General features: G+C 47.6%; 1 protein-coding gene across 3 annotated transcripts in view; it reads left to right on the forward strand.

Annotated features, from left to right (window-relative positions):
- Positions 1-1389: 1389 nt before the first annotated feature.
- The window catches only part of DHX8 (DEAH-box helicase 8), a 35320-nt gene continuing 23782 nt past the window's right edge, over positions 1390-12927 (forward strand). For 2 of the 3 annotated variants that reach the window (XM_083407482.1, XM_083407483.1), the window contains exons 1-10: positions 1390-1579; positions 3989-4074; positions 4168-4240; positions 4757-4839; positions 5857-5966; positions 7260-7562; positions 8201-8345; positions 10432-10632; positions 11411-11498; positions 12766-12863. In XM_083407482.1, the coding sequence (XP_083263608.1) occupies positions 1474-1579; positions 3989-4074; positions 4168-4240; positions 4757-4839; positions 5857-5966; positions 7260-7562; positions 8201-8345; positions 10432-10632; positions 11411-11498; positions 12766-12863 (1293 nt within the window). In that variant the 5' untranslated portion in view covers positions 1390-1473. Of the gene's footprint in view, positions 1580-3988; positions 4075-4167; positions 4241-4756; positions 4840-5856; positions 5967-7256; positions 7563-8200; positions 8346-10431; positions 10633-11410; positions 11499-12765; positions 12864-12927 lie in introns of all 3 variants that reach the window. The other variant, XM_083407481.1, reaches the window with a different exon arrangement.

The following is a 12927-nucleotide window of genomic DNA, read 5'->3' on the forward strand; positions in this document are numbered from 1 at the left end:
GTCTTCCACTGCCTCCCGCAGTTTGGTCAAACTCATGCTGGTAGCTTCGAGAACACTGTCCAACCATCTCGTCCTCTGTCGTCCCCTTCTCCTTGTGCCCTCCATCTTCCCAGCATCAGGGTCTTTTCCAGGGAGTCTTCTCTTCTCATGAGGTGGCCAAAGCATTGGAGCCTCAGCTTCAGGATCTGTCCTTCCAGTGAGCACTCAGGGCTGACTTCCTTCAGAATGGAGAGGTTTGATCTTCTTGCAGTCCATGGGACTCTCAAGAGTCTCCTCCAGCACCATAATGCAAAAGCATCAATTCTTCGGCGATCAGCCTTCTTTATGGTCCAGCTCTCACTTCCATACATCACTAATAGGAAAACCATAGCTTTAACTATATGAACCTTTGTTGGCAAGGTGATGTCTCCGGTTTTTAAGATGCTGTGAAATAACGTAGCCCATTGCTATTGCTCCCACATCGGGGACCAGATTGAGGGGAAGTGCGCAATAGCCTTGGCAGGGTACCCTAATGCTGGTTTGAAGCTGAGGTTGGTTTGACATTCGAGTCAACACACACGCACACACACCATAGCTGTCAACTTTTTCCTTTTTTTAAGGGAAAGTCCCTTATTCCGAATAGGATTCCTTGCGAGAAAAGGGAAAAGTTGACAGCTTTGACACAAACCCTCAGGCTGTATAGGCTCGAAATCGCCCCTCTTAGACACCCCTCCCTTTGCAGAAGACCCTCCTTGCAAACCGCTTGCTTGAAGCCTCCATAGACAGGAAGGTGGCAATTGCAGACATTGCAAAAGTACAAAACAAATTCTATGTCTGATGCTGTATTGTTTTTAATATTCAGTTGGAAGCCGCCCAGAGTAGCTGGGGAAACCCAGCCAGATGGGCGGGGTATAAATATCTTCTTCTTCTTCTTCTTCTTCTTCTTCTTCTTCTTCTTCTTCTTCTTCTTCACAAGGGAGTAGGAACAGACACATCTCTCTTTGCCTGTCCTTTTTTTTTTTGAAGGGGGACAACCAGCTGAATGGTCACAGTTAAATCATTAAAAAAATTCTCTCCTGATTCCTATGGACAGTGAACATAAATAAAAATTATACTGAGAGCAGAACACGCATCTCTAAACTTCAGTCTAGACTCTAGAGAGCAGCCTTTAATCAGCCTTGCTGTGATTGGACTACGACTCCCATCATCCCTAGCTAGCGGGGCCAGCGCCGGGGGATGATGGGGTTTGCAGTTCAACGGCAGTTGCCAATCTCGAGAAAGGCTTCTCTAGCCTTGTCCTTGTCTATGGTTCCCCCCTCTATGTCTATGGGCATCGTCGTAGGAAGCGGAAACCGGAAGTGACGGTAGTTGTTTTCTTTCTTCCCGCGCCCCGCCCGCTTTCTCTATGATCCTTCCGCTGTAGAGGCGCCCCTGGAAGTGCCGGTCGTCGGTCGCCTGAAGGCTGTGCGGTGGGCGCAGGGCGGCGGAGGCGCCATGGCGGAGCCCGTGGACGAGCTCGCTAAGCTCGAGTACCTGTCCCTGGTCTCCAAAGTCTGCACGGAGCTCGACAACCACTTGGGCATCAATGACAAGGATCTGGGTAGGCGCCGAGGGTGTAAAGGGGTCCATTTTGTCATATTGGCTGTTACTGTTTTTATCTGTAAGCCGCCTCGAGCCCATGTCAGTGTATATATATATATATATATTGTGTGTATATATATATATGTATATAACAATAACAGTAATAAATAATCTGGGACTTCTTAAACGTGTGAGGGGGCTGTTATTATGGTTACAAAAGTATTTCCAACTGTTATCTATCTTATTAACTTTTCTTACCATTCTAAATCACATTTATATAATTAAATCCTAATCTAGGCCTAGGCCTATTTGGTACTTTCAAGTGACTTCTAATTGTTTATATTACAATATTTATTCAACTAGTCCTTAAATTTCTTCCAATCTTCTTGGTATTCCTATTCTTTCTGGTCGTGGATTCTTCCAGTCAGGTCAGCTAGCTCCAAAAAGTCCATCATCTTCATCTGCCAATCTTCCACTGTTGGTACTTCTTGTATTTTCCAGTTCTTGGCTAGTAATATTCGAGCAGCTGTTGTGGCATACAAAAATAATTTAACATCTTTTTTGGGCAGTTCCAAACCTGTTATTCCAAGAAGAAAGGCCTCTGGTTTCTTGATAAATGTATATTTCAACATTTTTTTTCAATTCATTATAAATCTTTTCCTGAAGTCTTTCACCTTGGTGAAGGTCCACCACATATGAAAAAAGGTACCTTCTTTTTCTTTACATTTCCAGCAGAGATTATCACTATTATGATAAATCTTCGCTAATTTTACAGGGGTTAAGTACCATCTATACATCATTTTCATAATATTTTCCTTTAACATCGTACATGCAGTAAACTTAACCCCTTTCTTCCAAAACCTTTCCCAATCTTCCAACATTCTATTATGTCCAACATCTCTTGCCCAGTCACAAACATGACTTCCTCTTAGCATGTTTCTTCCTTTTGTCCTGAGTTCGAGTGTCTTCAAGGTCCACAAGGCTCTCGCAGGCCAATGATTTCCATACTGCCTCTGACAGTGGAGGTAGAACATAGCCATCATGGCTGGTAGCTGTTGATATGAAGTGCTCTCATACAGAGACAGAGGATTACCTCCTCCCCTCAGTCAAAGAGAGCCAGTGTGGTGTAGTGGTTAAGAGCGGTAGTCACGTAATCTGGGGAAACGGGTTCGATTCCCCGCTCCTCCACATGCAGCTGCTGGGTGACCTTGGGCTAGTCACACTTCTTTGAAATCTCTCAGCCCCACTCACCTCACAGAGTGTTTGTTGTGGGGGAGGAAGGGAAAGGAGAATGTTAGCCGCTTTGAGACTCCTGAAGGGGAGTGAAAGGTGGGATATCAAATCCAAACTCTTCTTCTTCTTCAAATTACCAATGGTGTGAATTATCCTGCAATAGAAAACTTCCCACTGCCGTAGATAGGTGGTCTATTGTAGCATGTTTGTATATGATGAAAGAATACAATTCAGAAATAGCTGCAGAAATAAAAATGTTTGCTGTGGTCATATGACTGACAATAATGCCTTCAGTTATCATGTGACAAATGTATGCATTTTAACTTATTATTTGTTGGATTTTTCTTCTGTCTTTCCTTCAACAAGCAATGAAACAATTTAAAAAAAATAACTGGTACCATTTAATATCTTTTAAACAGTTCTTTTAGATTCATTATGATCAATTCTGTTTCCCCCATCCCACCCCCAATACACCCCTACCTGTTGCCAGGCTTCTGTTAGAGATGTTCCTAAATCTGAGAGTGCCCCTTCCCAGGGGGGATATGCATCTTGACTGGCTTGCTAATGTAATCTGGACTGTTTTTATCTGTAGGCATCTCTTCTTCATTAAACCTGCTATCTGCTTATAGCATCTTGTGAATTGCATAGAGAGTGCACTAGTTCTTCCAAGCAATATGTAGTTGGGAAATGTACCGTATTTTTCGCTCCATAGGGCGCACGGGACCATAGGGCGCACCTAGCGTTTAGAGGGGGAGATCAAGGGGGGGGAGAATCTCCCCCCCCCCCAGCCCCAAAGAGCAGCGTACAGGCTGCCGCAGCGGGAACTTGTGCTGCGCTCCGAAGGCTTCAGGCGGCTATCCCTGAAGCCTGGAGAGTGAGAGGGGTCGGTGCGCACTGAAGACTCTCGCTCTCCAGGCTTCAGCGAAAGCAACGCGAAGCCTCCGGAGCGTGGAGGGAGCGCTCCCTCTGCGCTTCGGAGGCTTCGCGTTGCTTTCGCTGAAGCCAAGGAGCCTGCATTCGCTCTATAGGACGCACACACATTTCCCCTTAATTTTTGGAGGGGAAAAAGTACGTCCTATAGAGCGAAAAATACGGTATATGCTGGTATTTTAGGATTTGGGACCGTGCCTGCTCCAAAACAGTGTGAGCCATTTTCGCCTAATCCTTTTTCCTTTCACCCTCCAATTGTTTACAGCTGAATTTGTGATAAACCTCGCAGAAAGAAATACAGCCTTTGATGCATTCAAGGCAGCCTTGGTGAAGAATGGTGCTGAATTTACAGTGAGTGCAAAAATCTTTTGAAGGCAGCAGGTGCAGAGGGTGGTGTTGGTGGCTGAGCTGCTTCTTTTTTAAAACCCAAATCCTTTATTTCAGGATTCCCTCATTAGCAACCTGCTGCGTCTTATACAGACGATGCGACCGCCTGCAAAACCTTCCACTAGCAAAGGTAAGGGAAGCCTCACGGGCACACAGGCAGAATGGAGGTGGAAGGGACCTAGTGGTTAGAAATCAACCATTAATAGTTGCACAGTTCTGGAGTAGGTGTACAAATAAACCAAAATATGGGTTAAAAACAGATCCCACTATGGGTTGGTACAAGCCAGATTCCGGGTCAGCACATTTGCAGTCTCTCTTACAGTTTCATAGTGTGAGCCTTTAGTCTTTAGGACTTGGGATTGCTGCCAAAATTCCACACCACGAGTTACAGGGTTTCAGTGCACATCTTGCCATCCTCAGGGCTTGGCCTGTCAGAAGGGATCCCATCACCTGCCTGTGAAAGAAATACAAATCTGCCATGGCCCTTCGCCTTTCCAGAGTGCAAGTAATGCAGCAGAGCTAATAACATTTAGATGAAAATCTAATAGAGAAAGTAACAAAGAAAGGAGGTACATATACAGGTCAAAAGTGAAATGAAATGAAATTTCAAGTCGTGTGTGTTTTCTCTTGTTTGTTATCGCTGTAGAAGCTGTAAAACCGAAAACCGAGAAAGAAAAGTACAAGGAGTTGTTTCCTGCCCTCTGTAGACCAGACAATCCCATTGTCAGGGTAGGTGGGTTTTTGTTCATTTCTGAGCTGCAGACGGGAAGAGCAGAGTGCAGAGGAATCTGGGGCAAGAGAACACATTAGGAACAGGGTGAGTGGGTGGTGAGAGCCAGTGTGGTGTAGTGGTTAAGAGCGATAGACTCGTAATCTGGTGAACCGGGTTCGCTTCCCCGCTCTTCCACATGCAGCTGCTGGGTGACCTTGGGCCAGTCACACTTCTCTGAAGTCTCTCAGCCTCACTCACCTCACAGAGTGTTTGTTGTGGGGGAGGAAGGGAAAGGAGATTGTTTGCCGCTTTGAGACTCCTTAGGGTAGTGATAAAGCGGGATATCAAATCCAAACCCTTCTTCTACTCTTCTTCTTCTTGCACACAAGAGTGTGGGTTGCAGGCATAAAGGCTGGAGGGAGAAGGTTTGTGAGATTAGGGAGAGCCAGGCACCTCAAGTGCGGGAATGGAGTGGGGGTTGTGAATAACAGCAAAATAACAGAGAAATTATTATTATTATTTATACCCCGCCCATCTGGCTGGGTTTCCCCAGCCACTCTGGGCAGCTTCCAACAAAATATTAAAATACAATAGTCCGTCAAACATTAAAAGCTAAACAAGGCTGCCTTCAGATGTCTTCTAAAAGTCTGGTAGTTCTTTTTCTCTTTGACATCTGGTGGGAGGGCGTTCCACAGGGTGGGTGCCACTACCGAGAAGGCCCTCTGCCTGGTTCCCCGTAACTTGGCTTCTCGCAGCGAGGGAACTGCCAGAAGGCCCTTGGCGCTGGACCTCAGTGTCCGGGCAGAACGATGTTTCTGTTTTCTCTTGCTTCCCTGATCAGCAGCAGAATCCTAACCATGCCTACTTAAAAGCGAGTGCTACTGAATTCAACAGTGGGGTCCAAGTGTGGTGAGATTTGACTTTGGAGCTAAGAAGAACTTGGTTCTAGTTCAGCTGTCACCACATGGATCTGAAAGAGATGTTGCATTAGTGTACCAGCGGTCTATTCAGCGGGGTTCTCCTTTCCTTCACAGACAATGTTGGATGAAGATGATGTGAAGGTAGCTGCCGATGCCCTCAAAGAACTGGAAGCTTTGATGCCAACTGCAGGCAAGCAGGAGAAGCACCGAAGCAGTGAGGACCAGTAGGTTCCTGGGGCTTCATCTCCTCAAGAAGGAAACTTTTTCAGTGTGTTGTCGTTGTTTTGGAAAAATCATAGGTGACCTAGCTCAGAGGTGGGCAGAAGGCAGGTTGGGATTTACTGGTAGGTTTAAGAATGGCACACAGTAGATTGGCAAGAGTTTCTGATTCCCAGTTGTCTAACAGTAAGTTAGAGGTAAAGGGACCCCTGACCATTAGGTCCAGTCCTGACCGACTCTGGGGTTGCGGCGCTCATCTCAATTTATTGGCCAAGGGAGCCGGCGTACAGCTTCCGGGTCATGTGGCCAGCATGACTAAGCCGCTTCTGGTGAACCAGAGCAGCGCACGGAAACGCCGTTTACCTTCCCGCCGGAGCAGTACCTATTTATCTACTTGCACTTTGATGTGCTTTCCAACTGCTAGGTTAGCAGGAGCAGGGACCGAGCAACAGGAGCTCACCCCGTCGCGGGGATTCGAACCGCCAACCTTATGATCGGCAAGTCCTAGGCTCTGTGGTTTAACCCACAGCGCCACCCACGTCCCCTGTCTAACAGTAGCGTTGTCTAAAAGGTTCCTCTCCTCTAAATGAGCCAGGTAAAAACGAATGTCACAGTGTGACAAAAGGTGTGTGCGGATGACGAGGTGAAAGGACTTGCAAGGTTCTGTTATTGATCGCAAATTTATTGATGGCACGTGTGCCTCTTATTTTCTTAATTCTTAGTGCCCCACCCAAAATAGCTACTGTTTTGCACCTGCCTCTTATTGGTGGACCTCAAGATTTTACTTAAAAGATAAAGTAGACCCCAATAGCCTGAGGTCTGCCCACCCCAGATTTAATTCAACTCTCTTATCTCAGGTAGGATATTCCATCACGAATCCACAAATATCACCATCGTAGTGGACAGTATTGGAGTACAGACCGCAGCCTGGAGAAGCTGCCGAATTTTGCCATTTTGTTTCTGTAAAAAAGAAAGAAAAGGCACCTGCCTGTATTTTAACTATTATCAGCCAAATTAGGTTGCCCAACCAGACTCTGCTGCTGTCACTAATTCTGCCATGCCCTGTAGTCTTCCACTTGACCGACCAAGGAGGAGGCTGCGGAGGTGTTTGAAAAACAACTCTCCTTGGTCTCCCAAGGAATCCCGTTGCGGGGATTCGAACCGCCAACCTTCCGATCGGCAAGCCCTAGGCTCAGTGGTTTAGACCACAGCACCACCCGCGTCCAAGGTACCACTGTATTAAAGTAGCGTCTGAATCAAGAGTGCACCTGAGTACTCATACTTTCTGTTGCTTGCAGCAAGAGAAGGCGGAGGAGCCGCAGCCGCAGCAGGGGCCGGGACCAGAAGCGGAAGCGGAAGTCGCCCTCTCATTCCCGGACGAGGGAGCGGAATAAGGGGAAGTCTAGGTATCGTTCCAGGAGCAGAAGCCCCAGCTGGGACCGCAAGGAGCGGGAGAAGCCTGCAGAGAAGAGCAGCGAGCGGTGGCGGGATAAGCACGTGGACCGGCCCCCACCAGAGGAGCCTTCCATCGGGGACATCTACAACGGCAAAGTCACCAGCATCATGCAGTTTGGCTGCTTTGTCCAACTTGAAGGACTCAGGTATTTGATACAAGGTGGGCTTCACCTTTTGCATCCCTGGCTGCCACTGATCTGTGCCGTTCCAGAAAGTGAGAAACTGACGCAACACTTTTTTTAAACTGCAAAGCCATGTCTATGGCATTTTAAAGGGGACCCCTGACCATTAGGTCCAGTCGTGACCGACTCTGGGGTTGCGGTGCTCATCTCGCTTTATTGGCTGAGGGAGCCGGCGTACAGCTTCCGGGTCATGTGGCCAGCATGACTAAGCCGTTTCTGGCGAACCAGAGCAGCACACGGAAACGCCGTTTACCTTCCCGCCGGAGTGGTACCTATTTATCTACTTGCACTTTGATGTGCTTTTGAACTGCTAGGTTGGCAGGAGCAGGGACCGAGCAACGGGAGCTCACCCCGTCGCGGGGATTTTATAGCATTTTAGGCACGTACAAAGTAAGTTACGTTGAAGTCCAGGGGTTTTTGTTTGGGGTAAGCTTGCTTGGGATTATATACACCTCCCAGTCCAACAATTAACTGTGTTATTACCATATCCGTCTTGATACCTTTACGGTGGGTGGAACTTACAATGTATAACTTCGAAAAGCTCCTGCATGAGACGCAGCAGATACCCACTGGCTTTTTCCATGTCCGATTCCCCTTTTTAGGAAGCGCTGGGAAGGACTTGTCCACATCTCGGAGCTGCGCCGCGAGGGGCGTGTTGCTAACGTGGCCGACGTGGTGAGCAAAGGGCAGAGGGTCAAAGTCAAAGTTCTGTCCTTCACTGGCTCTAAAACCAGCCTCAGCATGAAGGTAAGAGAGGGTCCCTTCCATAAAAGCCCACCTTGTGTCTGCTTCTGTTTCTTTTCCCTTCCCTTTCTGTCCTTCCCTTCTGTCTTGCTCCATGTTTACCTGGGACATTAGCGCCTCCTCTTTCCTCTGTCTGCTTCATCTCTTTTAGGACAATGTATTGTGGTGTGAAAACGCTTGCTCCCTAGGAGGTGAGCGGTTGCTATCAGGGAATAGTGCCAAGGCACTGTTTCTACCCTGGACTTCAACTATTCACCCTTGCTCTGCAGTTACCGTATTTTTCGCTCTATAAGACGCACCAGACCACAGGACGCACCTAGTTTTTGGAGGAGGAAAACAAGAAAAATAATATTCTGAATCTCGAAAGCCAGAACAGCAAGAGGGATCGCTGCGCAGTGAAAGCAGCAATCCCTCTTGCTGTTCTGGCTTCTGGGATAGCTGCGCAGCCTGCATTCACTCCATAAGACGCACACACATTTCCCCTCACTTTTTAGGAGTGAAAAAGTGAGTCTTATAGAGCAAAAAATACGGTATTTTGGCCTAGGGATATCTTACCTGCCCTTTCCTCTAATTGGCACCAGCAGTTTTAAGGAAGAGGGTAAAGGGGCGGAATTCTTCATGGACCACACTGATCTCAAGAGCCATCTGCTACTGACCTCGGAGGTAGTGACAGATGCAAATGGGCCATTGTTTACCAGCCAGTGCTTCTTGCTTACTGGGAAACCCCAAGACAGGAACTGTTGTTGTTGATATCAACCATGCCGCTACATGTCTCACCTGGGCGACACGCTAAGCGTGCACACTAATTGCGAAATGGAACTATTGGAGATGTGGAGTAGAAATTGGTACCATGTTTCATATGTGGTGGCTACGTAAAAAAATTAAGATCTTCTGGGATGACATATACGGTGAATTTAGGAAAAAGTTCAGGGTCTTATTTAAAAAAAACAACCAGAGGCCTTTCTACTCGGAATTACAGAACCAGACATTCCTATACAGTGGTAACCTTGGGTTAAGTACTTAATTCGTTCCGGAGGTCCGTTCTTAACCTGAAACTGTTCTTAACCTGAAGCACCACTTTAGCTAATGGGGCCTCCCGCTGCTGCCGTGCCGCCGGAGCACAATTTCTGTTCTCATCCTGAAGCAAAGTTCTTAACCCGAGGTACTGTTTCTGGGTTAACAGAGTCTGTAACCTGAAGCGTATGTAACCTGAGGTACCACTGTAAAGGTAAAATAAGTTTTTTTTTATACGCCATTGTATACATTAGTCTTAATAGTGACTAACTGGAAAAGTGATAAAATTCCTTCCAGATCAGAATGGTTACGAAAACTAGCTGAATATGCAGAGCTGGCCCAACTATCTGGAAAAAATGAAAGACAAGTCAAAACAAATATTTATTGCAGAATGGGAAGTTTTCAAAACATACCTTAAAAATAACTGTCGCTGCCTTTGAATAACTTCTGCAGCTATACTAAATAAGAAATAAAGACACAGAAGAGTAATGTTTTATTGTAAAATGAACATACAGATTTATGCAGTAAGTTTGTAAATTTTGAAAAGTATGGAGAAGACGGGATGTTGGATGTATTTTGAGAAGGTTTACTGACAAAAGATAAAAATACTTTTTTGTTTATTTTGTATTTGAGGTGGCGGGTGATGTAAATGTATGGTTGTTGTGTGTTTTTTGTTGTTGTTTTTCTCTGTGTACAATAAAGCATCAATTAAAAAACAAATTACCGTATTTTTTGCTCTATAAGACTCACTTTTTCCCTCCTAAAAAGTAAGGGGAAATATGTGTGCGTCTTATGGGGCGAATGCAGGCTGCGCAGCTATCCCAGAAGCCAGAACAGCAAGAAGAATTGCTGCTTCCGCTGCACAGCGATCCCTCTTGCTGTTCTGGCTTCTGAGATTCAGAATATATTTTTTTCTTGTTTTCCTCTTCCAAAACTAGGTGCGTCTTGTGGTCTGGTGCGTCTTATAGAGCGAAAAATACGGTAATTGCAGAATGGAACTAAGCTCATTTTCTTTTTTAATTTTCCCATCGCTACATTGAGGGGAGTGCCAATCTGTGATTTATGTGTTCTTTAGGATGTAGATCAAGACACAGGGGAGGATTTGAACCCGAACAGACGTCGGAACCTCGTCGGGGAGTCTGAGGAGGCAGCCATGAGGAACCCAGACAGGCCAACCCACCTGTCCTTGGTCAGCGCTCCGGAGGTAGAGGACGATACGTTGGAACGGAAGCGCCTCACCCGCATTTCTGACCCTGAGAAATGGGAAATCAAGCAGGTAACGATTTCTGGCTTGGGACTCAATCACAATTAATACAGTGGTACCCCGCAAGACGAATGCCTCGGAAGACGAAAAACTCGCTAGACGAAAGGGTTTTTCGTTTTCTGAGGTGCTTCGCAAGACGGATTTCCCTAAGGGCTTGCTTCGCTAGACGAAACGGCCCTGCCTCTCGTATCATGGCGACGGTCACTGCACGCATGCACGCTCGCTTCCCCGCTCCTCCGGCTCCCTTCCGGCTGACAGCTCCTGCGGCTCCCTCCCACCTTCCGGCTGACAGCCAACCTTCTGGCTGCCTCGCGCCGCTGCCCACCCCCCCCCCCCACGCGCTCCCCTCAGAGAGCTGTTGCCGCCAGCAGCCAGCGTTGCAGCCGGAGTTGCACTCCTGAGCCCCGCCGCCCGCCAGCAGCCGCGTCGCGCGGTGGCCACAACGCACGGGTGAGTCCGAGGTACCGGCTGCGGCAGCTGTCCTGCTTCTCCCCGCCCCTCCCCGCCGTTGTCAGTGTTTAAATGCAGTGGTGCTTCGCAAGACGAAAAAACTTGCACAACGAAAAAACTCGCGGAACGAATTAATTTCGTCTTGCGAGGCACCACTGTAACGTGAACGATTTCGGGCTTGGACTAAATGGCAACTAAGCAGGAGACAAGTCCTGAGTCCTTCGCCCGAGCATGAAGTGGGTGTTGGCCTTCGTTTAAAGAAACTTGTGTTTGAAACAAGACAGACCTCTAAACTTTTTGGCTGAAGGTTTTTGTCCTTGTGCTTCCCCGCCCCCTTCAGATGATTGCTGCCAACGTGCTTTCCAAGGAGGAGTTCCCTGACTTCGACGAGGAAACGGGGATCCTGCCAAAGGTTGACGATGAAGAAGGTAATGGAAATTGTGCTCTGTGATGGTCTAGACTTGATTCACCTCTGTGCTTGTTCCTCATCTAGCAATTCATTTTGCTCACGTCCCACTCTGAACTGGAGAATGGTGGATTTGAGGTAGAGTGGTGCCTTGGTTCTCAAACTTAATCTGTTCTGACAGTCGGTTCAACTCCCGAAATGGTTCAAAAACCAAGGTGCGGCTTCCATTTGGCTGCAGGAGCTTCCTGCACTCAATTGGAAGTCGCGGAAGCAGCGTCAGACGTTCAGCTTCCGAAAAACGATTGCAAACCTGAACACTTCCTAGTTTGCGGCTTTCGGGAGCCGATTTGTTCTGGGGTCAAGCCGTTTGAGTACCAAGGTACCGCTGTACTTCCACTATCAAGACTAATTAACTGCTCCCCTGCCTTCCACACTGCCTAGAAACATGGCTAACATCCGCACCCATCCAGATGTTGCTGGACTACAGCTCCCATCGTCTCGTGGCTTTTGGCCCTGCTGACTGGGACTGATGGGAGTTAGTCTGCCAACATCTGGAGGGCCACAGTTTACCTGCCCCTGGCTGAGAACATCTGCAAGGTAGAACATCTGCAAGAGTCTCTTTCCATTGTATTTCTGTGTTCTCCAGAGGCTAGGAGCGTCTCCACCTCCATCGTTCTGCCCGGACACTGAGGTCCAGCGCTGAGGGCCTTCTGGTGGTTCCCTCGCTGCGAGAAGCCAAGTTACAGGGAACCAGGCAGAGGGCCTTCTTGGTAGTGGCACCCGCCCTGTGGAACACCCTCCCACCAGATGTCAAAGAGAAAAATAACTACCAAACTTTTAGAAGACATCTGAAGGCAGCCCTGTTTAGGGAAGCTTTTAATGTTTAATAGGTTATTGTATTTTAGTATTCTGTTGGAAGCCACCCAGAGTGGCTGGGGAAACCCAGCCAGATGGGCGGGGTATAAGTAATAAATTATTATTATTGTTATTATTATTAGGCAAACGTTTTCCAATACAGGGACTAGTCTGCTCTCTTTGCAGGGGCTAGATTAGCCTAGAGGCTGCTAGGTAATCATAAGATTGTAGAGCTGGAAGGGGTCACGAGGGTCATCTAGTCCAACCCCTCCTGCCCTGTTGGAATCTTTTGCCCAATATGGGGCTGTACCCACTGAGCTATCCCAGGTGCCATCCCCTAGCTCAGCTGGTAAAGAACAAGGTTGGAGTTTGTTGATGAGAGCAGGGAACCTTGTTAAAATGTGCCTGGGACTGAGCTTGGTTTCCTCTTCCAGACGAGGACCTGGAAATCGAACTGGTAGAGGAGGAGCCGCCGTTCCTGCGAGGGCACACCAAGCAGAGCATGGACATGAGCCCCATCAAGATTGTGAAGGTGACCACATCCAGTTCCCGGGCCCTTCCATAATTGCCAGAAGTGGGGAGGGATGGATGACAAG

The sequence above is a fragment of the Podarcis tiliguerta genome (genome assembly GCF_965153285.1).
Source record: "Podarcis tiliguerta genome assembly, chromosome: 13".
NCBI classification, from domain to species: Eukaryota; Metazoa; Chordata; class Lepidosauria; order Squamata; family Lacertidae; genus Podarcis; species Podarcis tiliguerta.